We start from the raw sequence: 27,959 nt of genomic DNA on the forward strand, positions 1-27,959 counted from the left end.
AACTTATTGGACGCCGTTACCATACCATTGCAAGATCCCAAAACTCAATATGTGGATGAAAGTGAGGACGGATTTCCGGCGTTTGGTTTCCGAATGGGAGCAGATGTGAAAATGGCATACAGACAGATATTGCCGGATACATTAAGTGAAGAGTTCGCAATCCTTATAAACGCCAAGCCCGGATCAAGAAATGGTGGATTTGTTTTTGCCGTTGTCAATGCCATGGAATCCATTGTCGAACTGGGTAAGACTCAAAATTTTTTTACATTTGTTCCCTCAAAATTAACCAATTTCCATTTATGCGTGCGGTAGAAAAAGTGCTTTGCCGGCCAACTGTTCATATGGTACTCTGCTATTTAGTTGAAACGCAACTCTATCAAATCCTAACTTATAGGATAAAGGTTGTAATAACAGGCTCCTTCTTGCACGTAACTTCTATTATTATGAAGTGGGCCGACTTCATTCTATTGAAGGGAACATAAGGGTTCAGTTTTAGAATATAAATCATATCCCCAGACAATTTGGGACTATAAATTTCGCCATATTTTCAGAATTTGCTTGGAACTTCGAGCTCCATTGACAACCTTATTCAGTTCAATATAAAATTGTCGAGCAAACGATATATTTTGCGCAAAATTATTATCTAGGGAGGCACTAAATAGTTGGCGTGAATATAAAGGACGTGCTATAAAGAGTGTAGCATGCAATGCATCAGAAGTACCCTTTCGGCCCAATCTATCACTTTGTTTTTTGCGAGTTTTATGTAGTTCAGGTGTTATACATCTTATTTTTCACAACTTTTCTCAGTAGATGTATCCATAGCTGTGGTGCCAATACGAAGGCACAACGCATCACATTACACCTGAACTTTTTGAGAACTTCAGCTGTTATGCATTTATTATTTAGTAGTTGGCTAAGAATAAGTTGGTTCCAGTCAGGTTTAAATAAGCAAAGTTAAGTTTTACTCTTATTTATGCACGCGCGAAGTTTTGACCAAAAAAATATGCCGGGTAAAGTTTGAACAGTTTGCACAGACCGGTTGGAGTTCCCTAAATTTTTAATGGTATAAAACAACATTCTTATTTAACGACCTGAGTTTTGACGAGAAAGACCTTTTTCGCATGTAATCAGAACTTCCTCACGCCGGCTTAATTTGACCTTTCTCGGATGTAAAATCCAGATGCTCCATGTGAATTTGAATTAATCATCCTCATTGCTTTATTAAACTGCCGTTTGCTTTTCTTTATTAATTTGAGGTAGTCAAGATTATGTCAGTCATTTTTTCGCGGACTTGGATGAGAGTTTATTTCATAAACCCAACTCAATTAATGGTCTAGTTTGTCTAAGATCTTTTTAGATCTATAATGAAAATAATAACATTAGCGTATTTGTTAATTAATTGACGTTCAAATCTTTTGCCATAATCAAATTAGGAACCGTTATGTTTTCTGTATCCGAAATAACCGAATCTACTATTGAAGAAACTTTGGAGTAACTTTATTACGAACGTTTTAATGGTTAAATGCAGATCAAATTGGCATTCGAGCAAGACAAACGCTTGTTTTGAAATTTAGTAAACGTACAGCCAATTTTTAAAGTATCCAGCACTTACTTAGAATCGTTTGCCTTGAAAAGATATAAATAAACTAAGTTCAAACTTTTGGTCACATCTTATTTATTGACAATAACGGATTTAGAATAGAGCTTTAATCCAAATATTCTCTGTATTAGTCGGTAGATGTTTCAACATATTCAAGCCCAGTTCGGTCTCTAACAAAAATCAGTCTTCTGTTACTATTTACCTGGTCGTAAACTATAAGTATGGCCAACGGTTACTAATGCTGAATATTACATTTGTGCTTATTATACATGTTTAATATTTTATACTTTTTTTACGTTGTTTTGGAATTTCCTATTCCCCTGACTGGTTGGATTTTGGAATACACATTTCTATCGGCGCAAAGGCGAATATATCAAATTAGCTTTATAATCTCCCGGCAATTGTTCAATCGACTTAATATTTCATGTACATAATCTGGAGCTTGCATTGCTCTGACATCTGCATTTTAGATGCAAAACAGAAACTCTCAGCATGTTATCTGAATTATTCAGCACTGATAATAATGAAAATTTCATAATAATTATTAAACTTGGATTACCAAGCGGAAATGTTCGATTGTATGAACTTGTGCTGTCTGAGAATCTTTCGGTTTGAAGATATGGACAACCCACTGCAAATATGAGTACAGTTAGTGCAAGTTAGTAAATTATCTGCTCAGGAATTTAACCGATTTCTATTTTATATTAAAGAACCGAATAATATTAGAGAACAACAGCCGGGGTATGTAGAGAAGTTTTCATTTAATTTTAACTTTTTTATAAATATTAATCATACTACTAAATTTGCTTAAATCAACCCTCTGCAAAAATACCAAATAAGATTTTATGCGTTGACGGTAAACTGTAATGTATCTATAATGTTTCTTTAGATTAACCAGACGGAAAAAACAGATAAAATGATGATGATAAAAAAAATATAAAAATAAAGTAAATATTGAAACCGCTGTTTCGAGTATCTTAGCTCTCATCACCTGGGCTTAGCCTTAAAATAATACCACCGAAAGATGTGTTTGTATTTATGTTATGTTATATCGTTCTTATTCGAGTGTTCAAGCAGGTTCAGCAACATAGGAGGCATAATCATGTTCTTTATCGTTGCCACCCTAAGGTAACACGAATCTTGTACAAAAATGAAACATTAAAAATTATCAGATCGGCCATTTCTCCCCTACTAAAAAATATATGGGAAAATACAAGTACAAGTTTAGGGGTGTTATTTTCAGGCTGAACCCATATGATGAGACCGAAAGGTCTCTAAACCGCTCCTGGGAGTAAAACACGAGCGTTATAAATATTTTTGTAAGAAAACAAGTTGGGAATTCAATAGCGAATGGAGTTTTGTACCAAATATATAAGTTTGCATTGCAAGCTCGCTCATGTTTGCAGGAACTTCATTTTTTCTGCATTCTACTTGATATTCTATTATTCGGTGGTATATGTATTTATATATTTGCATTTCTGCTTGAAAGTTGTAAAATATTATTTAAAACTCTTTAAACAATTTAGTTCATACAGTTGAAGATTTATGATTTTGTTTATATAAAGTGAAGTGTGACCCTAAGTTTACCGATATCTATGTTTTGTAACTGCGATAAATAGAATTCACTTGTTTTGTTAAATAATGCCTAAAGTCGAGAAGAAAATAGGACAAATATTATTTTGCTTGATTTATCATTCTGTATAGGCTCTGGATGTATCTGGAAAATATAAAGTTAAATGCGGTTTAACTTTCTACAACATGAACAATTTTATTCCAATACCCAGTCTGTTTTAATTTAAATTAATTAAACAAAAATTAATTCGTAAAAAACTAATGAAGCCTATAACTTTACAGGATAAAATGGCGCAAGAAATATTCGATTTGAATTATTTCCAGATACGATATTATATCTATTGTGGTTAAGTTAATTAACAGAAAATTGACCCGTTGCAGCTCAAAATTTCCATTACTTTAAATATACCCGATTCTGTCTCGCCTTCATAAAGACATTATAGAGCTTTTAGACAATTTACATAGACGGAATTTGAAGAACAAACTTATAGTTAAATGAAAGCAAACAGGGCGAAAAAGGGTCATGGGAGAATAATCGTTTAAAACCTATTCAGCAACTATTAAGATTAAATAATATTTTCGGACTTATTCGTGCCTTAGACAGACTAAGAGTGTGACTTAAATAAAACAAAATAAAAGCGTGGCATAATATTGTTGCAGGCGTGAGAATTGCACCAGACAACGGGTCATCAACAATCCTCAGTCTTTTTTACACGGACGTGACCACAGACGTCACATCTCGAGCTCTTGCCAACTTTACCGTTCCGAAATTCGTCCAGAAATGGACAAAGTTTGCGTTCCGAGTAACGTTAGACGATGTTACCTTGTTTTTCAATTGCACCGAAACCGAAACTGTGTCAACGCAGAGAATGCCATTGAAGTTGAACTTTGGCTCAGCTTCGACACTATATTTGGCCCAAGCTGGACCGCTGATTGGTGATGCTTTCGAGGTAAGTTGGTTTAGAGTGTATATGTTTATTTGTCGCATATTGTCGAAGCTGTACGGATAACTGTTTAATATAACAAGTATATTTATTTTAAGGCGGTATACATTAGGTTTGAACTTTGTACACCACCTTTACCTTAAAAAACGTATTTTGGGCACTTAGTTTCCACATGCAGGCGCGGGTAATTCTCATACGCGGCTAAGAAAACATAGAGGGTCTAAAATTGGGTTTTAAGAGCTTGCGGGAATGATAGATCTATTTTGCGAAACATACATCAACTTTTGGTTGGATAGAATAATTAATAAATACTTAACTGATTGCTGTATTTTGTTACATAGTTGAGCTTTCAATTTATTTTCTAATCAGTTAACCATAATTTGAAAGTTTTATGGGTAAAAAAGAAAAAGCTAGAAATACCCACTTGTTGCATAAAGAATTATTATGTTGTTTTTTCGACCGACAGTTTGAATGAACTCTTAAACGCTCAAATAATGTTTATTTTAAAAAATGAGGACAGAAGTTCCTAAGTGTGTGGGTACAAAAGGTTTGGAAAGTGTTTCGTCACATCTTTCCAAAGTATTGAAACAAAATGTAATGCGTTATATTATTTTCACCAGAAAACCCCACATATACGTATTTGTGAAAATTATTTACGAACTATTTGTCTTGTAGTGATTGCTAAAAAACTGTCAATAAATCACATCCTAGAATTCTTATAATCCACGAAAAGTTTTTGTAAAAATTGATTACTATTTGCGTTGGAAATAAACTTTGTAAAAATTTAAACTCACATCTCTTAGATCATTCTGAACTGAAGCTATTTTAAAAGCTATGAAAAAGTGTGAAATAACTAAATGTATTTAAACCATTTAGGAGATGTTGTATTGAAAATGTGTCCGCTTTCCTGATGACGATGTTATGTACTACTTTTGAATTCTATTTATTTAAGTGACTGAAGCGAATGTATTTTGTTTAATTTTCTAACTATCCACTTAAATTGTCTTATTTTAAATATGTCTTATAACAAAATTAAAAATCCGTAAATCCAGGAACCTAATTTTAGTTCTCGTTGCAAGGACGTTGATTGCACAGCTGAATTATATATTAAATTTTTACACAATAATAAACTACCCCAATACTTAGTGGTATCCATAATGACGTTTTACACCCCACTTGTGGTTTTCTCTTATTTTCCCATAACTGTTCGTATGAGAGGGTTTTGTGAAAATCATTTTCAAGCTTCAATCAATCATCATATAATAATATTTCGTTCGGCAATATATCATTTGAAACAACAATTTGTTCCGCTTTGTTGCTTTTTCATCGGTGATTGATTTAATTGAATTTCTCCAGGTTTGTAGTACGATTTGAATTATTGCTTTGTACATTCTGAAACGCAGTAATTTCATTAAAACATTAGAAATTTGTATGAGACTGATCCATTGTGAGTGTATGTTACTGTTTCGTATTAGCTTCCAGGTTTCTGTCAAGAATAAATTACCTACTTTTTTAATGGCGGTTCTCCTATTGACACAAAGTGTTACTAAAACACTTCCCAGATATCCTGTTTAATAAATTAGCTTTCGTGAAAGGTATTTAACTAAATAAAAACATTTTATGGTTTTATTTGACCGACAATAAATCAGTCTGCGCGCCACTATAATCCATAACCCAGATCGAAACAAGGCGTGTATTAATTTCGGCTGACCGAGCCTATCAATCATCCTGTAATTCAATTGCGCTTTTTGATAAATTATTTGCCAGTTAAGTATTATTCTTTTCTTGTTATTGGTTTTCATTGTGCTCGATTTCGCATTAAGTGTAACTTGGACAGTTGTTGGCCCAGCGATTAGGATTATTAATTATCTTCGAGATGGTTTCTTAAAGTGCCTCTGTTACTGCTGAGAATTCGGGAATTGTTTGAAAACCTCGCCTTTTCCTCAAATTATCCATTAATACTGTTAGCCAGAGGATTTCTTTTTACGAAATCCGGGCCGCAGCTTGCTAATGTTCTGTATAAGTTTTTTGAGATTCTATATCAAGCAAATGCGCTACTTTGTTTGTCACTACGGCTTACTTTGTTATATAGTTGACGATTCACTAACGATCCTCTAAAGCTTAATGGTAATCACTACTTGAACTAGACACATTTTGAGTGTAATAATTTTATTATTGAACAGTCATGGATAAAGGCATCTTTGCCGTAAGAGAGAACATTTAATGTGAATAATCACCAGGACCAAGGATCAGCAGAATAAACCTCTATTATCTATTATACAAATTAAGGCATGGTTGATAGACCGAGCAAAATTGTATGTCATGAAAATTCACTTAAATAGTCATGATCTGTTGTTTAAAATATATTTTGAACATAAAGGGACCTTCATAAATAGTGTCCAAATCAAAGTTCAGGCTTTTCCTTTGCCGTTCGATGGAAAAGTGGATTTTATTTTCATCTTTCCTGCACTTGAAAGTTACTGTTTGGGTGGGTATTCAAGTGGGTACAAAATTTAAAAAGTAGGTGCAAACTGTGCTATTAACTTTTGCCACCATTCTCAATAATCATTTGTTTATAAATGTATGTTACCACAATTAAATATTACAAATTTGGGTGTTTCTTGGTAAAGAACAAAAAAGTGATCCGGAATTGGTTGTTGGAACACTCAAACAAGTGATTATCCATGAGTTTTCCCGTAAGTTTGTTATACTTAACTCTTTTCGGATCAACTGTCGGTTTCCTTCTGCTAATGTTCTTCCCAATAGCGTATTAAAATACCAAATACGTGCCATAAGTCGAGGATGTGTAATTACGTAATCGTTTATCAGTCATATTAAGCACATTTTCTGTATAGTAAAAATATATTCACTGTCCCAATTCAACGTTATACAGTTTTATCAAATACTTAATTCATGAAAGCGTGTAGGCTATTCCTAATTTTGAAGCAGCACGGACGTAATCCAAAGAACGAATGCATGTTTCTTTAAGTAAAATACACCAGAATAATGTGTATTTAGCTAAGTTTGAGATGTAGTGGAATTAATAAAGGATATTTCTTGAAAAATTAAAATTTGTGTTCTCGTTCCATTTTTGTTAGTTTCGGAAAATTTTCACCGATACTTTGACTTCCGCAGCGCTTCCCTTGCTATATCAGATGAATGAAAATTCACATAAACTTAAATTTTAAGGCTATTTTAAATGAAATAAATATAAATTTTGTCCGTTTGTTATCACTTATAGCTCTTACGATTTAGTACAGTAATATACGAACAATAATATTGTTTGATGATTTTAATTTAAATTAGAACTTACATCATAAATGACGTTAATATTTGCAATTGCAGTGTTAGTTAGTTAAATAAATATTGTTTTTTTCTAGTCCTTTAAAATATAATACTACTTTTAAGAAAGTTGCATGCAAAAAATACATTTAAATGACGCAAATAGGATATGCATGAATTGCGATATGCACTCTCATAGGTAAACAACCCACAACTGCTGAAAAGTTCCGTTTCGAAATATCTCGTTCGAATTACCCGTGGGGTGTTTTTTTCCTGTTTGTTCCATATCATTCGTCCATGTATTGGCACCCAAATTTCATTAATGTTAACCAACCTGCAGAGAAATATGGACGAACATATGAAGTTTCAGGAGATATGGCACAATTATCACAATGCTTTTATGCATTTGACGTGTTCGCTATATTTTAAGTGTTTCAAGAATTTCTGGCATATTTACGACTTTGAAATGTAATTAAAACGTGTTTAAAGGGGCATAACGAATGAAATTTATGTTTGTGTTCCAACGAATTAATTCCCAATATTGTATTCATTTTCACTAAGTCTCAGTCAGGGCGCAGCAACTTAATTGACTATTAAAAATGTGATTAATTCAAAATCGATCAATCCAACTTTATGCAGAAATGAGGCCTTTCTGTCCCTACACGTGCTGTTTCGCGTCCCACATACAGAATTCAACCGCATATGTTGATCACTTCTGCATACGTAGTAAAATTGTTAATTGATGTTAAAAATATTTATTGTGGGAGCAAATTAAAGTTTTTGAAACATCCTTTCAACTAAACACCAACTCAAACTATTTAATGCAAAACTACGGGCAAATTTACGTCTACTCGATTACTACAGGGTGTTACAAATTCGCAATACTATAATTACCAATTTTAATAAAAATAATTAGCACCGGATCTCGTAAAATTAAAAGGTATTTTAAGTAATGCTGAACCAAATGGTGCTGCCAAATACCCATTACTTCCCGAACAATATTCCGATTTCCGAACAAATAACTCAGTTAATTTTCAGGAGTTGGCACAGTGTTGCCTAAATCGCTTATTGCGTCAACCCAACGCACCGGCACAGTAACTCACCGGGGAAGTTGCGTTTCAGTCACTCATTGGGTAAAATTACTGCTAAGAAATGTGATGACCTTTTTTGGTTTTGCAATTCCAGCGCGGACCTCGTAGGGCTTTAAGTTTGTTGCGGGAACACATTTTGAATCGCATTTTTCGAAATTAAATTTCTCAGAAACAAAAAATACTCTTAGAGTTCAAAGTTATGCGTTAAAACTTTCAAAACTTCATTTAAATCCCAAGAAATCCTGAATTTTGGGCGCTTTGTAAATGTTGATTTGAAAATGAACGCTTTCACGCAACTTCCAAAGTAAAGCCAGTAGAAACTTGAAAGATTGACATTATGTACACGTTTTCGTGTGATTTTTTGGAACAATTCCAGCAGGGTTTCTTCTACCAATTCTCTAAAGAAAAATATAACAACGAACTCTGTGGCTCAAATGGTTCTTGAGCAACGTCAAAAAAAATGGGGTCATGTTTCAGTCGATTTCACAATTTGAGAAGAAGAGGCAAAACTAAAACTCTTTTTTAACAAAAAAACATAAAGCTGGAACCCAAATTTGCTTCTCTGAAACGGTTCTTTGGAGATGAGCTAGCCAAAAATACAAAGCCTCCCAAAATATTCCGAAAGTTTCAAAATTTCCTGTGAAATGGTTTAATCGGAATCAAATCCACACCATCAATAAGCTGATTTATGGCTGATTATTGATGGCTCTTTAGTGAAAAGCTTCAGATGAGCTTAATATAAAAACACACAACCGCCCAAAATATTCCCAAAGTTTAAAAATAAACTACGAAAGGACCAATAGCTGAATCGATACCAAATCCACCCTACGAATCAGTTAATTAATAAGAGACTAAACGTTCTACATGTAAATGGCAACCAGGGGCAAAGTAATGATAAACTTACCGAAAGCTGCGTAGTGCCACCTGGAACGAAAGAACAAAATGTGTTTAATAACAGCAGGAAAGAGAGGAAAATTTAAAGAATCCATAAACTCGAATTGCTTGTCGGAAAATTAAACTCAGTTCAAGCGCTAAAAGATTTATAGATTCGAGATCATTCTTACTAGGTTTTTGCGACCTGGTCCATCCTCCATTTTCTGCACATCAATCCTCAAGAAGTTAACTACACTTTCACGAACTACTTCACTTGCCATAAGGGCCACAATGGTTCTATATTTCCCATCTAAGAATGCAATTATCGACCGATTTGGTCCACTGCCGGTAGCAAACTGAACATTCATAGATACACCTTTTCGAGAAAAAAGACACCGAACTACAGAATAAACATGATAATTTAATTGTTCGCCCTATCCATGACTCATTGCTCTGCTATTGATTGGCAGTTCGATTTCAGTTTGTTTACTGTTGGCATTTTTTGTAGAAAGTGCCTGTTTGCATTGCAATATTTCCAAAGGCAAATTACAAGTTCCCACTTCACACGAAAGTCAACTGCAACTAAACGAAAAACGATCCAAGTGCCGATTTTTCACTAATTTCATTTTAAGTTTAGAGCCATTGATATTTGTTTCAATTTCAGTCAGCTGCAGTGATTAATGCAGAACGCCAAAACTAAAATTAATAACCGCATTATTTTTTTAATAATGTAAAATGTAAAAATTTTGACTAAAAACCAACGAAATTTCAACTGATTAAAAATGTCGTAAAAGTTCTCATTTCAAGACTTATTTCGCCACAAGCGCAATTCGAGGTGCGGCGCAGTAAGGAGCAATTAGTTTTAACTCACCAGCTAACAGAGCGGCATCAACGCAAAAGCGCAACTCAACCCAGTGTTACCCAGGCCTAACTTTGAGCTTATTTAGAGAAATATTTTCAAAATTATTGTCCCATTATTAAAACTTCTTGAAATTCACGAAAAAATTATAATATGAAATTTGGAAATCAATATTTCGATTTCGGTTCACCATCATCAACTTTGTTATTTGTCATAACTATTTTGTCGTAAATAATAGCCAACCCATTTGAATAACAGTCAAAATTCAATTTCTACCGTCGTAAAACAACCTGACAGAGAACGTAAAGCAATTTCCTAGTAATAGTGTTTTCTACTTAAACTTATTTCCCGGCTGCTAAAAGCGTTTTTCCGATTTGCTTTGTTAAGCGTACTATTTATTTCCTCTAAAACTAGAAACCGCGAACAGTATCTACCGAATTTAAATTTTTGAGCAGTCAGCAATAAAAGCGTCGGCTTTCTACTTTATGGCAACCTTATTGTTTAGGACACCGTCCTCCATAGAAACTTCATGTTAATAACATTTACGTGCTGATATTATAGCCACCCTTTCAATATTTATTCGACATTCAAATATACAATCCACGATACCATGCAGGCAAATGTTTCCTGGATTATCTGTGAAAAAGCGATGCCTCCAATTGCTGCCCCAAAACCTTTTCAGTCCTTTTCACATTAAAGTTGAATCTCACGTTTTTAAATCGTACAATCGACAAATGCTCATGTACTGGAACCTCCCACCGATTTTTTGTCAAAGATTAAGCGATTTCGTTTAGTTTTATTGTTACGCGTCAGACCGTTGCAGATTTCTGGATCCTCCTATTCGGACCTTTTTCGGATTTCATTTCGAGATAAACGAATCGGGGTTTTATTCGATTTTACAATGGCACATTGTTTCTCGGTGCAATGCTATTGAAATGATCCGTATTCTGCAAAGAATGACAAAAACCGTAAAGCTTTATTATGTTTACTTTGGTTTTTTAAATGAATTTTAGATATTGTTAGTGCTTCACACTTATATACTTACTCAAAATAACTTGAATATAAAATTACCTGAAAAATTATATTTATTTGTCATTCTTATTGAGTTATTGCTGTTGATTTTTGAAACATGTTCTCTACATATATCAGTGGCAAGAATGCACAAATACAGAAGCAAATAATATAAATGAATAAGGAATATAAATTGACGACATTATTTAGCAAAGTTAACAATTGCTTACATTTTTCTCTTTTAAAACGTGAAATAAAAAATCTCAAATTCCTTCGCTTTGTCTATCCAGACCTTACCCTCTTCTTTTTAAAACACAGCAACAAACAGAAAGTTGCCTTCCGGTGTGTTATCCTGTTGATTTTGACCTTTTTCTAGATCTGATGTCAGATAATGGTTCACTGATGTCGGTTTAACGTTTATTCGAGAAGTCCAACTCGAGGGAGAGAGGAAGAGGGTCAATTTTATTTCGCATTTAAGATCCTAAGTTAAATTTTGTTCAATAGTTTGTCGAAAGTGACTTATTTCAACATGCTTTGGGAGAGAGGCAGAAGCTTTAATTTAAAATTAATTAATTTTAATCGGATCGACATATTTTAGAAAGAAAACAATTTGGTGCGTAACACTGAAGGTTTCTGAAGTCAGTCCGCAAGTTTTAATAACATATTTGCTATGTGAAAGTGCACCTAATTCCTAAGTACCTAAAAGGCAAAAAGCTCGAAAATTGCATTGGTAATGTGTCTTAAATTATTTAACATAGCATTGATCTTTAATTTCATAATTGTGTTAATAATAGCTCTTTTATTATTCAGTAAGTACAAATGCGCATTTATATTTGACTGAGAATGATTGCTACTGTACAGGGTGTCCCGTAAGCTCATGATCAAAAAGGTACGGCGATATTCTTTGGTTTACCTGGATACCAACAGAAGACGATCTGAGCTAACTTTTATTAGCAAAAAATGTTTGGCTCCTCTGCTATTGATGGTCAAAGTTCTTGAAAAAGTTGATCTTTTTTTAAATCTCGGGAGAACGGTACGATGTGTTTTAATGAAACTCGCTGCGAATTTGTTCTTATATAAGACTCATATTTTGATGAAACAATCGAGTTCAGCCGTTTTGGACAAGTGGTGAATTCTCGAGTGTCGTGGTACAAAAACTACCAGAACTTTTTAGTTGGAGGATGAAAGCAACTCATTTTTTTTAGGTTGATGCACTAATCATGTATTCACAATTTTGTGCTCTTTGTAAAATGTTGTAGCATCCATAGTTTTTGCGAAAAAAAATACATCTGTTTCCTTGCCACTTAACAATGTTAGACATTAACTGCAAATGTCGTGATACGAGACATAAATTAATTGTCAATCAATCTCACAAATTTGTTTTGAATTACCTTTTCTAATGAAGATGGTCAAGGTCATGGTCAAAGTATTAGGGTTTTGCGAAGATATTTTTCGTGAAAGCGTACCCGTTTACGCGGCGGATATTTGCAGTAAATGTCTAGCACTGCTAAGTGACTAGAAAACATATTTTTTTTACGCAAAAACTATGAATGTTACAGGATTTTACAAAGAGCACAAAATTGTGCACAAATGATTAGTTCATCAACGTAAAAAAATGAGTTGATTTCATCATCCAACAAAAAGTTCTGGCAGTTTTTGTATCGCGACACTCAAGAATTCACCACTTGTCCAAAACGGCTAAACTCTATTGCTTCATCAAAATATGAGTCTTACATAAGAACAAATTCACAGCGACTTTCACTAAAATCCATCGTACCATTCTCCCGATATTTCGAAAAAGATAAAGTTTTTGAAGAACTTTGACCATCAATAGCAGAAGAGCCACATTTTTTGTTAATTAAAGTTAGGTCAGATCGTCTTCTTTTGGTCCAAAGAATATCGCAGTACCCTTTTGATCATGAGCTTATGGGACACCCAGTATATATAAAGTTCACTCGAAACTTTTTTGAGATCTATATACAGCGAAGAAAAAGTTGGATTTTAGATTAATAAGCATAACAAGTAATATAAGTTTATTTAAAGATTATTGCGAAATTCTATTAACTAGTTAACATTTTATGAAAATATGAACATGTACACAATGTTGTCATAATCATATTTAATATTGAATAGCTAACTAACATACATGCAATTTGGATGTAATGTTTGCAGAGCTTTATTCGCGAATTTAATAATAAATTTGTATATTCTAAAATGTAGCGAATAAAACTTTAAAACGCATAAACTAGTTATTAAATAGCAAATGCATAAAATGAATTAATTTAAATTTTATACCTATTAAACAGTATTTAAACCATATTTCAATTACTATCTGATGTATCCAGTCAGATGGTAAATCAAATATGAAACCGTAATAAATATTGAAACTTCAGTTATTCAGGAATTAATTTCTAATTTTTTCAAAATAATTCGCCTTTAAATGTATTAGCTTTAAATATATTTGCAGTAAATTAGTATTTTTTGGCTCGTTTGAGGCAAATTCTATGGCTTTTTCTACCTGCTGCTAATGTCTTTGTGGCCTAAACATACAGAAATTTAAATTCAGCTTTGCAATATTGTTAGTAAACTTAAAACAAGAAGATTAATAATGTACATAAGAGTAAAATAAAAAATTCATACGCAAAAAAACATTTTTTTTTTTTATTTTTTAATGAAAATGTGAGTAATTTGATTTATACAACTATGTCCTACTGTCTAGTTTTTTTAAATTCTGTGAACAAAATACATTAGAAACCATAAGGACGCGAGTTTTGGAAGTTGGCTTGACTTCGATATAAATTGATAACCATTCGGTGATTACTTTCTGAAACCTGACTTGGACAGAACTTCTAAGTACCCATCATTTCTCTCATCTGGCTACCGAAACCAATCTCGTCAAACTACTAAGTCGCATCAAAATCCGGTAAGCTTCCGAAAAGGAAACTGACGCTAAAGCAATTTAGGATGCCGATTTGCAGCATTTGTGCCCCGCAAAAGAAAAAAATCACTAATTTGCCACGTCTATTACTTAAATGGAAGTGTTTTAAATAGTTGAAAGAAATCGAGTGCAAATTATATTTGTTTTCTACAAACTCCATTCGAGAAGCCTAGATGTAAATTCACAGAAACATAAAAAAGCGGAGACACAAAATGTAAGAATTTAAAATTATTAAAAATTAACTTCAACGCAAAAGTTATTTTGGAATTTGTGATTATTAGATACGCATGTTTGGTCTGTTGAAAATGTAGATACTAGTAGAAGCGCACGGTTTTAAAACGGATTATTCGTTAATTCATGGGCAGGGCAAGAAAGGGAAATCCTCATAAGCTCACACATATATTACCAGATCTTTAAACAGACGGAAATTGTTATCATGAGCTTTTCACAGTTTTATTTGATAATTTTTGAGGCGGGCAGGCCTGCCAAATCACCAGATTTAACTCCATGAGATTTTTCTTGTGAGCTTACGTCAGATGTTTAGTTTTTGCTGCGGTTAAATCATCTTTTAGTTATTTAAAATTTTAACACCTAAATGTGTTTCAATTAGTTTTGAATCAAAGGAAGAAATGAACTTAGACATTAGCTTAACATCTCGTCAGATATAGCGAATGTACAGAAACAAATATACTTAGTAAAATTACGGCATTCTGTCTTTATGTTCATAAATGTTCCGGCTTCTGATAACAAAGGAGGACTACTTTCTGTCATCTAGTTGGACATCGCTATTTCGTCATTTTTGATTCATGTGAATGTTTTAAATAGTATTTCAGTGCTGAAGTCTCACGAGAATAACATTTTCGTTTTAATCCAGAAAAGGGTGAACATGTGTAGAAAAATGACAAGCAACCTAATTTCCCGAGTGATTGTGGAAAATGTATAATATGTTTTATGCGCTATAAAGCTGTTACACACTACTACTACTGCTCCTATCTTGATAATGGTTTTCACGCATAACTTTCCTAGTTTATAATGCAGTTTAAACACAATTTTTGCAGTTTCTGAATATTTATTTTTGACATATCCAGGACAGCGTTTAACTACCCTATATAGATCAAAGTAAAATCCTCCTATTATGTTATTTCTGAAACTGAAAATATGTTTTATTAATATTCCCGCTATTTATACTAAACCGCGGATCCCAAGAACATGGCAAATTTCAAATTCAAAGACCACATTCTCTCAAACGAGATCCAAGATTCTCGCAATAAACTTTAATTAGTTCATTCCTATTCAGCACCCATTGCTTGTTCCTAGGAATTGAATTGAATTTTGATCTGAACCGGTCAAATTTAAACGTATATTTTATAAAATACGAAATGATATCATATTTAGTCGATCAAGCATTTCATTTTTCTCGATCCCGTTACTGTAGCCAATGTTTGCAACGCTTCCCTTTGCTTTTAAATTGTATCTTTTAATTCAATTGCAAAATCCTGTATATATTTTTTCCCAACAAAGCAGTATTCTTTTTAATGAGAACAAGTCAGCAAATTAAGCCGCTCGTCTATTAAAGCACATTTCCATTTATATCATCGGATATGCTTTCAGGCATAATGTTACTCCAATTTCTCTTATCAGTGTATCGTCACGGCATTGCCTTTATATTCTGTTTTTTTCGGTTTATACAACAAGTGCAGCACAGTAATAGCTACGGCATGAACAGATTGATCCGATTGGACGCAACTATAACTAATTTAAGTAAATACTGATCATATATAGCATTTTTGGGGAAAAAAAGTGATTACATTTTATGTTCTTGCAGAGTAGTTTCGGAATTTAGTTTCCGTTAGATAGATACAAATGCGATATGAGTATGCACTTTGGTGGAATGAAACACTAATCTAAACCAATACTTACTTAGTCGTTCTATACATCTAGATTGAATATTAGATGCATTATTAATCAAGGTTTAATGGTTGTGCAAACGCGACACTCGAGCGAATCTTAAATTTGAGTCGCATTTCGGCATAGTTGCACGTAAATCTTTAAAAGGCTTTGTACTTAAACTAATACCAGGATCTTGACGGATATTAAAGCTGCGATGTCGCTTTATTATCGGTTGTTGCGTAGTTTGCTGGAACATTGTGGTGTTATCTAAAGTCATTTTGCCAGATACACCCAATCGAGCACGATCGAGACAAGTTTGCAAAGTGATTATCGTGAAAGTTTTTGCCTGTGAAACTCATCAATATTTCTTGTTATGTTCGCGTTTAAGCGTTTCTCGAGTCAGTGTGTAATGACGTGGAAAGTTCTTGAAACATTTCTTATATATTTTCAAAATTCACTGTATGCAAAATTTTACTTATGTTTTTTATGTTTCTATATCTTCAACTGTGCTTTCCATTACTATGAGCATAGTGATTTAATTGGGTATTTAACTAACTATTGTACTACTACTAATAATATATTAAACGTAGAGATTAGCTGCATAATTCACTCCGGTATGATAACCAAGTTAGAACACCAATTAGCCAAACAAAAAAAAATACAACCTACAAAGTTATATAAATAATATTTACAATCATTATTTAAACTAGATTCTATTATCAGGTGTTTTCTGATTTCGTAATTTTTGAATAATCGCATAATAAAGTATAATTAATACGACCTGAGAGCGTTTGAATGTAGTACGTGCGTCTTGCAATGCTGATTTTATTTTGCTAAATTGCTAAAATATATAAAATAGTGTTCTCAAATACAAATTGGAGTTTGTGGTTTTGAAGACATGATATATTATTTTGGGTATTATCTACTAATAGATCTACTGATGATTTTATAGAAATTCTTTCAAGACGCCTTTTGCCAAATCGCTCAATAATGAGTGTAAATAAATATTTAAATATTCGGCACATATTTTTCTTATCAATTTTCAGTTAGAAACAAAAATCATCTAAGTTTCCCCGTGGTTCTGAGACCAATACGATTTAGAAATATTTTCCAATAAAACTCTCAGTTGCAAAACCCAGTTACTTACCGAAAATATTCCGCAAATCCAACTGTTCCTTAAAATCCAGGACTTTAAATTCCACTATGATTGTGATCTTGTGGCAGAAAAATGAGCCAAATTATCAATAAGGGAAACGGAAAGAAACCAACTGTAAATAGAAGAGCCCGTACGCTGAGGGTTGATTTCTGTTACCAACAATTTAGCCAAATATCGAATCTGAGTTTCCATTTTCAAGCGTCAAGCTAGCTGCGCTCTTGCCGCTTTATGACAGGTTGTTCTCATAACTTAGCTTTTTTATGTATTTTTTTTTCAATTTCATTCCGAACTGACGTGTAATTCCGATTTGTTTGCATATTTCTTGAGATCTGCTGAATAATGCCGGTGAATCGGTGTTCAGGGCAGATGTTATTTAGATGTGGAAATATTTCGTCCAATTTTTTTAAGTGTAACTACTACGGAAATCTAAAATTGAACCTTTAACGTTAACTGAAGATGTCGGAAGCGCATGAAAACGCATCTCACTGAAAGAACTTGAGGGCAACATTTATTTGACACAGCGCTGAAATTTCCATGCGGATTTCCTTTATTTGCAGTCCAGATAGAATCTTTAAGCGGAAATAAGTTATAGTATTTATGTTATATAATATCAAAGTTGTAAATGCCGAAACTGATTTATAATGGATGAAAATCCACTGATGGAAACTACCCAAATTAATTTCCTTAAATAATGCAAAAGTTGTGTCCATAGTTTTTATCGCTTTGATATAAAGATCGGTATGCCAGTAGAAACTCGAAATCAAATCAGATTTAGTTAGAAAACTTCATTAGCTGGCAAGATTATCAGTACAAGTTTTTACATTCCTTTAAATTTACCCACACTTTCGATGCCGGGAAATTGACTGCTAATTCTATTACCAAAAATAATAATAATAAATGTTATTTTCTCCGCACATTATGAAAATTCTTAATTATCGCTACATTTTTACACTTGATTCCATTCCTTTTCACCTGCGTAATTTTCCATTAATCACCTCTGAAAAAGTAAATCCGAGGAAGAGGTAAAACGTCCAAAACATTTTTATTTGTAGCTACATATCCATCGCAAGTCAAATGACAAATCTTAAGCCAGCTAAGAATTTAAAATGGGCTGTATTCGTTAAAAAGCTGAAGCGTTTCATGTCAGAAAATTGACTAAATGATAATTTTTTCCGACCCAAATACTTGGAACATATTGGTTATTAAATATACTCTTTCGATGACTTTCTTGGAAGTTTTTCTCATTTCACTCTAAATCAAAGTTGAGGCTAAAAATAAGCAAATGGTCCGCAATTGAGCTACTCCACTGATTTATACATATTTTTCAATTTCAATCTGCGCGATAGAAGTGGAGTTCTGTTAAAACGATTTTTCCTCATGGATTTCAGTCTCACATTCTCATGAAAGAATTCAATCAAAAGTTTTTACTGCCTTTGTGAAAGCACACCTGACTTCATGATTAATGTTCATTCTGCTTTACAAGGGGCAATGCAGGTGCGTTAGAATACCTGAAGGAGATATTTCACTTTTCTGAATAACAACAAGCAAAGTTAAATGAAAATTGAATCTAATGTAATTTACTGCTGAAATGTTTTGACAACATGTTGAACTGCTTGGGGAAATAATTACGATTATGAACCAAGCAAAGGAAATATGTAATAAACATTACTTTGAAATCCTAAATTCAAGGCACTGCTACTTTCCCCTAATTTCTCATGTAAAGTAATCCTCTAAATTTTTCGCGTATCATTTACGGTCACTTTTCAAACAAACATATTTATTAAAGAATTAAATTTTTATTTCAAACAATTATTTTGCCTTTGCCAAGTCTGCCACAAGCATGTTCACCTGATACGTGCTATCTGAAATTAATTAATGGAACTTATTGTTTACTTAATTATAACTTTTTGAACCATCCTGCATTAATAACATTATACCTAATTGTTATGATATTGTTATCTTTCCTGCGTCTGTCAAAGTGTGAAGTAACAATTTTGAAACATCGTTTATTTAATTACGTTTCGGCGAGACAACAAAAGTAAGTATTTTTTCCCTCAAAAACTGATGAATTTTTTAACACTTTGTAAATTATAGTTTTTATACAACATGTTTTAATTGTGAATTATTGTTTGTAGTTTGTGTAAATTTTAAATCTGTTGATGGCGCTATTGTCTCGCCGAAACGTAATGAAATAAGCAATGTTTCAAAATTTTTACTTCACCCTTTGACTTAGACCCAGGAAAGATAAGAATATCATGGCAAGTACACGCTGTCAGGAAAATGAATCAGAATTATACGTAATTCTTATAGAAAGACAATGACTTGAATCAAAAACTCATCGGACCTCAAACTTTGCCGGCATAATGTATTTGTCTCAAAGTTCTTCTTGCAATCAACAAACACGTTACTGCGGCGAACATTCAAGTATGAATGGATATAAAACCAAATTACTATACTTCGCTCGTTGACGAACTGTATAAGAGCTATTGAATATCTCAAGAAGCAAGCACGCGATTTGTTCGTAAATTATAGTAAATAACAAATTATAATCGGATTTCCACTAACGGCTTTGCCATAATGCTTTTTTGTGCGTTGACTAGCAAGTAAAACATGTTCATACTATCACATGGGTGCTTGGTAGTTTTAAATCACAATTTTGCAGTAATTCTACTCAATAGATCGAGCCAGTCATAGCAAAACAATACTAAGTTCTGTATAATACCTGGAAACTATTCTCGATTACATGGAATAAACAGATCTAACAAAAAATATCGTCAATTTTAGTTAACTGCAGTTTATATAAACTTCCGTTTTGTTTACGTTGAGAAACAGATTTCCTTTGCCTGTTTACAATCACCGAATTGAAAATTAAAAGCACGCATTTACAGCAGCGGTTCTTTTCAACTTCTAAGGCCTGAAAAAGTACTCAATCTTGTTGTTCACAAACTTGAATAAATAACGGCATAAGTTTCCAATCGTCAGTTCGAGGGTCCTCTAAATCCGAACCGATATAAAAGCTTTTAAGCTTGGGAATAATGGATGAAAAACGAGCTGTATGTTTATATTCTCGACATTATGTATTATTGTATGCCCTGCATGTGATTACTCTTGCTGCTTTGTTCAAATGTTCAAATAATAGAAAATATTCAATCAAACGAATTAATGCTTATTATCTCTCGCATTGCTTATCGTAATTTAGTACTTAACTTTCACAAAAATTAATTCGCTTTCGGACATAAAATACCGTTAAAAACAAATTATTTTTATAAATGTGTCGGTTTCAACCGGTTAACCGGATTAGTACGAGCAAAATGCAGGAAAAAATATGTTATAAATATAACATTCACACAGGGTTGTATATAATGTTGAGTTGAATAAAGAGGAAGCGTGCATAATGAATTATTTGATACCTGAAATTTTTTAATGATTAAAATAGAAAAATGATTACAAAAATAAAAAAGACCCGAATAAAAATATAAAATTTAGCGAATATCAACACTGAAACACAGCCACCACTTATAAAGTGTATTTCTTAAGTTTCATTTGGACGCCAGGTTCATGGGAATCGTCTTAATATTAGATACGGTGGAAATACATCCGATTTCCAGTTTTTACAAGTTAAGTTCATTAGCTTAAGGCAGCTTCCAAAGAATATGCTCGGGAGCTGTTTGCTAGTGAAAAAAAATGCTTGCATGCTGCATATACTTGTAGAGGAATATCGAGACCATAACGGATGTTTTGGGTTTTCTACAGTAAGAAATTGCGAAGTTTTAAAACTTTTGTCTATTTATAAAGCAAATGCTTTCAAAGTACAAATGAGGTTTTACTGAAGTGTTTTGTATAGGGCCATTCTTATCTTGTTATGTCCGCCTAAGACCATAATTCTAAGATCGAACATTTTTTCCCGCTTTCCGTCAATACGTAGGTCCTGCTTTAAAGTTTTCAGTCCATAGCATGATAGCCATTTACAACGCAAAAAGCAAAAATCATTTGTATTTAAATAAAATGTGCATTCGATATATTTTATTTGAATACTTAAATATCAGTTAATGAAACACGGCGATCGGAAATAATTTCGAACCTTTTTGGTGACACTTGCCGAAAAATGTATGTTTTTATTAAATTGAAAGGCAACGTAAAGTAAATACAACTCGTATCCCGTTTCATGAATTTCAACATTAATGCAAATTGAATAGAATGCTGTTTTATCCCGTTGTAATTTAAATTAAAATTATTTGAACTCACAAATTAGTGAGAACAGACGTTATGGTAAAAACATGTTAAACATTCAAATATCAAATTCAGTTTAGTTCGTTTAAACTGCCAATAAAAAAATTATTTAGTACTAACACTATTAGAATACTGGGGAAAATGTTCATAATGCTACATTGTAAGTTGAGTGGGTTTACAATAAGAAAAAACTATTTGACAATGAAAAGCACAGCAAAGTTTTCGAATAATTAGACTTAAAATTACATATGTATTTCGTTTGGAGTATTACTTGTATTGTTACAATTTTTTTTTTAGTTCAATTATTCAGTTTACCTGAATATTTGGGCACCAATTAATACAATTGAAAAAAAAAATTCCTTTTCAGATAAGGCAATGTATTATGTGTTATTTGTCTCTGATTTTAGTTTAGTTCAAAAATTAAAAGCACAGCAAAGTTTTCGAATAATTAGACTTAAAATTACATATGTATTTCGTTTGGAGTATTACTTGTATTGTTACAATTTTTTTTTTAGTTCAATTATTCAGTTTACCTGAATATTTGGGCACCAATTAATACAATTGAAAAAAAAATTTCCTTTTCAGATAAGGCAATGTATTATGTGTTATTTGTCTCTGATTTTAGTTTAGTTCAAAAATTAAAAAGCTGCAATTTGAAGTAAGAGTTTATGGGCACCATGGTGTCCAACACAGCTGTGGTGAAAATAAGTGTTTAAACATTTTTTTTAAGTATTTTTTGTAATACGTGTGAAAATAATTAACTGACCGAATATTAAGTAAAATACTGTAAAATCTGCCGAGTTAAACAGGTATATTTCAGTGCAAAATCCTCAAGATCTGATTATTAAACTTAATGGTCTTCCTAACTTAAAGAATGTTGATAATTTGCAAAACTTTTCAAAATAAACAAATGTTAAATACATAAGAAAATTATTGTTTTGGTGCGCAGTCGACCTAACCGAGAGATGTAACACAGTTCGGCACCACGACGCTTCTTTCGAAATAGTAACGTGGCCGACGCCGACGTCGCTTGCTCCATTCCGACGCTGCTCTACGCGCTCTATTTGCCGCTCTTGTTGGCAATCACGACTTTATCAAGTTTTAAAAACTTTTTGCTGTTACAGTTTTTGTGCTCTTTGTGGATTAGTCTTCCGGTTGATGTTTCTCATAGAACAGCCCCTAAATAATTAATTCCAAAACTTTTTGGACGTCATTGTTTGGAATTAAAAGTTATTATTACTTGGTGAATAATGATGAATAGATTTTACATAATTTCGTGTTGTTGCATGCTTGTTACTGTTCATTTATCCATGTTACAGAGAAATACTAAAAGGCAAATCTAATAAAAAAATGTCTTAACTATACATTTCAAATACACCATTGCATGCAAATGCGAATTTTCAAAAATATTTAAATATTAATTCTAAAAAGTTACTGCAAATTATGGGAGGAATAATATAATAATAATAATAAAAATGCTGGGTTTTAAAGTAACGTTTAAAAAGAATTTAGCAGCCATAGCAAAAGATGATCACAAACTCCAAATGGGAATGAAAGAACTATGAATTTGCTACCTGTTCAAATCTGGGTAATTGCTTTATTTTAGCGCCTTTTTGTTTGAACCATTTTAACAAATTCAAATGTATTAAATTTTAAAAGAAATATTCACATTTCATAGATTTTTGCTGGATTCTCAATAATTTTACTCTACGCTACCATTTCCTGGTGGTTTTCAAACTTGATTAAATATTTAAAATTTTGTATTAATATTTTCAATAGTTTTTCAATTATGAATCTTTTGATCGACAGACTTGCCATATCCATGTAAAATCTATCATTTCCAGAACTGAAAACGTTACACGAAGAAATGATAGTAGTAGAATTAATAATCAAGGACGCTTTTATTTAGAATGTTGTCTTTCTCTGTACCTTTTAAAATCTTCAATGCTCTTCTTGCTTTAATTTGTATGCAACTGCTTATAATACCACAGGCATTAAATCCCACACATTTAAGTAAATACATACTAAAATACCAATTTAAAGCCTGGATTTATGCAGTAATCACTTAACTAATAAAGCAGTGAATTAACAACTTCTATTGTGGCAACAAACATTTTATATAGGATTCGCGAAAATCGTAAATCCCGAAGATTATATAATTTTAATCCCTTTTAGCAATGCGGCAAAATAGCGATTATCAGTTGAATAATCCCCTGCGATATTACAAGAATAATGCAGATTATCGGATTATATTGCAGATTTTTATGGCCAAGCGTTCTGCTTAGGAGTTTCAACAAGATTTAATTTATGTTTGAATTTGAGAATTTTAATTTGAATTTCGCTGGATTTATTCAAATTTATGCATCTTAACAAGCGTTGCTTTATGAACTGAAGATGAAAGCAAAAGTCGTAAACTCCATTGATTTGTGTTATTCAATTTTCTTTAATTGACGATTTAATCCTTAATTTAATTAATTCCCTTTGATGAGATAAGATGCGCCAGTGTGAACAATATTTAGATAAATTAAGTTATGTCTTCTTGATAGGATATAATGATGGAGTTTATTATATTTCATCCTGCTAATAACTTGATTAATACCGTGCAGGGGATCTAATTCAGGAGTTCAAACATACAATATTTCTCAACTTGTAGGTAAACGACTCTTGCGAAGTGAACGATTATTGTTAAATAAAGTATAGCTAATTATCTGCGCTAGTTGTTCTACGTTAAGTATATCGAAAGAAAATTAATAGACTTGACCACATTTATGTAACGTAGATTAATCTAGAAAAAGGAAATTCTTGGCATTATGTTCAATATTCTTGTCGAAAATACCACTCATAACTAGTCCTTTCGAACGGCCGTAACTTTTAAGACAGACAGAAAATTGTAATTTTAATTGCGCTGTAAAATCAAATATTCGATCATCATGCAAAAGCTACCCATTGGATGTTCTTCGGAATAATTTATTTTCGTATTGTTTCGTATAAACCTATTTATCGAATCGCCGTTGCAGACATTTGTACAAATCGTAAATCCCTACTGGTGCTTCCATCTATCTAAAGTAACATTTTCATTGAAATAGAGAAACGTTCAAATGGCTCCATGAATTATCCAATTGGCTTCCCTCCCATGTAATAAGAAAATAGGAAAGTACTCGAAAAAAATTGAGTTGTTGTCGGTTTTGTATAATTTGTATAAATCAAAGAGCGAAGTTTTCCAAGTCCATTCTCCAAGAAATCCGAAAATGAAATTGATATGTGGATATCGAATTCAGGAACAGCCAATAAGTTTTTTTGCGATCTTTCCGTTTATTTCCTTCGATGTTACGGCTTTAAAAGTCAATCAGTGCCATGCCCTAAGGGAACCTAAATAACGAATTATTTAAAATAACACGCTGGCCAGTGTATTTGTAATTCATATTGAATGTGCTTTTGTAACCAGCATTCTAAATACAGACAGATTAGATCCAAATATAATTTTGATTGCAATTTGCACAGATATCAAATAGTATGGTTAAATTATCAACACGTGATACGAGAGTCTGATGTTAGGACATAAAATGTGACATTTTCAGAGAATTACAGTGACAATAAAATTAAATAATATTTCAATAAATTTTCTCGCGTACAGTCGTTTGAGCTAAAATGATAATATTGCTGTATAATGCGTGCGAAACGTATGTGGTGGGAAAGGAGCAAGGAGCAAAGGAGCAGTGATGAATGGCAGCAATTTGTTTTATGTAATTTTCAAGGATAGGAATAACGCTATATAGGTTTTGAACCCACGCTTACACATTCTTACGAAGCCATTAGTTAACACTGTATAGGTTTTCAAAGCAGCTTATGTTTATTATCCGGTTATATTTTCACCATAATTCAATACACATTCCAAATTTTGCTTTGCCACCGCTGGATTATTTTCTAGTTAGTAAGGTAATAAAACGCTCCAGTTTCCAATTCTTTCGACAAAATAAATCATCTCATTCGATGCGGATTGTAGTTTTTACCGAGAAGAGCAAAGCAACCACCTAATAATTAATGTAGAACATTTTCATTTATCAAAATGTATATATTATTTTTGTTATGCTTTCGCTGCCAGCTTAGCGAAAAATTAATTATCGCATAATTCGTTATCCATGTCAAACAATATTAAAATATTCCGAATAAAAACGGCTAATTCAATTTTCGCCGACGGCCTTAAAGCTAATTTATAAATATTTATCAACTTCGGTTCGGTAACGATTCAAAAATACCATTTTTTTACGAGAAAAATTACCTTTTAATGTTGTGATAAAATAGGAGTGTGAATAGAGGTGCAGACATCCTAATAAAGAAAGGGATATTTATCTACAAGAAATAATAAACGTCAACTTTGTTATTTATATTTTGCATTTGCTTTTGTCAAGCCACATGTTTATTTTTCATAGTATTTTTACTCGAAAACCAAAGTGAGGTGCCCATTGATTGAAAGTTGTCCACTAAGATCTACTTTTCTCCTGCTTGCGAAACTGCAAGAAGAAATTGTTTTTTCATCATTTTCGAAATCATTTTCAAGTATTGGCTGAAAGCCTAACACCTGATGCTTGAAAAACATTTATTTCTCGTTTTAAAAACGAGCGTATTTATTACAAAATGATTAAGAAAAGGAAATAATGACTATAGAAATTCAAATAAAAATGTTAGCAAATGCAACTTGGCGAGCTAGTGGTGGATAAAAATATCTAGACATTAAATGAAAATATCTTTTATTGTCAACCAAGGTATTGATTTATTTATTTTATTTATAACTTGCGATAACCTTCAACAACAACGTTGAACGATAGCTTAAAATCCGAGTAATTAATTGAGATTTGAAAAAATTTGCGAAATAATAATTTCAGAAATATTATTTAATTTAAAACAGAAATAACTAACTTTACTGCATTCTTAATTGTTGGATTTAAGTGAAAAACTTATCGGTTAATATAAGCAATATACTGGATAAATGTATTTCAATTAAATATTCAAGAAGGATATTTATTTTAAGAAGGTAAATGAAGCAGTACCTGCAATAACACAGGCTATTAAACACAGGCAAGTTTTATTTCGATTAAAATTTTAAAATAGCGATACTATGTTACGTGTTACATGTTAAAAAGGAACTGAAACAAAAATGTATAAGAATGGGGATCACAATTTCAATTCTCTTCTGTTTATTTTGTCGGCATTAACTAGGCAATAATAATCAAAACTAATTCTCCTTTACTTTTAGATAACATTTTGATGCGAAGACAAGCAACTTTTTTCTACCCGCTTCTTAATTTGTCCTTACGTTTCGTAAAACAAAAATTATTTAAGGTAACTGATCAAAATGTTGCAAATGGTGCTGCAGGTATAATTAGTCATTCTAGTCCAAAAAGTCACATCTCGAATAAACGTTAAAAATCGAAAAATCGTTAGGTTTGAAACAGTGGATCTTATGGAAGCTAAAAAGGTGAGCTCTGCATAGAAAAATCCTCGAAAATAGTACTGGTCCGTTTGCAACGGCAGATTTCCGTGAAATAATCGAAACAGTTCAGTCAAGGCAAGGTTAATTCAATGAATAGAAATGATGGGCACAAAAACCTTGAACCTTGCCTTTTGGATCATTTAAACTTTTACAAAACTTATGCAGTTAATTCTCTCTTTTAATGATATTTCAGCAGTCTATTTACTCAGCAGTTTATAAACGGTTACTTTCGCTTAAAAAATATGAAGGGGCATTACTCAAAAAAACTCTAACTCAAAAGACTCTATAAACAACAAACGTTCAAAGCAGATTCTCTACAGAGTTCAAAACAGGTTTTAGAACATGAAAATAAATCAGTAGGAACGTCTTTGAAAATTCGGCGACCGTTTGCTAACTTAATAGCATTGCGATCTCAGGAAACTCTGGCAATTTAGCAAATATTTGCTACTTGGCAAATTTTTATTTCTATTAACTCCAGCTTCTGAAGAAATAAGCAAGCTTCGACCGACAAAGCTAATCGATATAAAATGAGCTCCAGCTTAAAACCCTCTAACTTTTGAGCGCGTTTATCTGGAATTGGTTGAAAAGTATGCTAGTATCTGAGATTAAAAAACCCAATAAGACGATTTGAGTAATACCAGTTGAGTTTTTTCACAATGAAATACTGTTTACTTTTGAGTCACAAAAAAACCTGACCGTCTCAAAAAGTAAAGGACATGAAGTAAAAGAAATAATAAATATGCTCAGTTATTGAAAATCTGTTTCAAAAGTTGGCCATCTTTGCTTAATGGCATTTCCGGATCCAGATAATGTCTTCAGATAGAAAGTAATTTGGAATATTGAAAAAAGTTCTTTTAACTGCCTGCTTTCTTGGAACTCCAGAATTGTTCAGAAAAGTCGACTGACAAGCCGCACACGATAAAGCAAGGCAAAACGAAACTCAATTTTCTAAAATGCTTAGCAGCAAAAAATAGAATATTTATTTCAGGTCAGGAACATAATGGCTAACACATAATATAATT

At 32.5% G+C, this 27,959-nt stretch overlaps 1 protein-coding gene across 7 annotated transcripts in view; it reads left to right on the forward strand.

Moving 5' to 3' along the window:
• The first annotated feature begins 6 nt into the window (after positions 1-6).
• LOC109534506 (collagen alpha-1(XVIII) chain) overlaps positions 7-27,959 on the forward strand; it is a 180,217-nt gene continuing 152,264 nt past the window's right edge. For 6 of the 7 annotated variants that reach the window (XM_048669107.1, XM_048669103.1, XM_048669104.1 and 3 more), the window contains exons 1-2: positions 7-244; positions 3,833-4,122. In XM_048669107.1, the coding sequence (XP_048525064.1) occupies positions 94-244; positions 3,833-4,122 (441 nt within the window). In that variant the 5' untranslated portion in view covers positions 7-93. Of the gene's footprint in view, positions 245-3,832; positions 4,123-22,443; positions 22,690-27,959 lie in introns of those variants that run through there. The other variant, XM_048669109.1, reaches the window with a different exon arrangement.

Source organism: Dendroctonus ponderosae, unplaced genomic scaffold, assembly GCF_020466585.1.
Source record: "Dendroctonus ponderosae isolate FM_Combo_2020 unplaced genomic scaffold, Dpon_F_20191213v2 Dpon_F_20191213_8, whole genome shotgun sequence".
Lineage (NCBI taxonomy): Eukaryota > Metazoa > Arthropoda > Insecta > Coleoptera > Curculionidae > Dendroctonus > Dendroctonus ponderosae.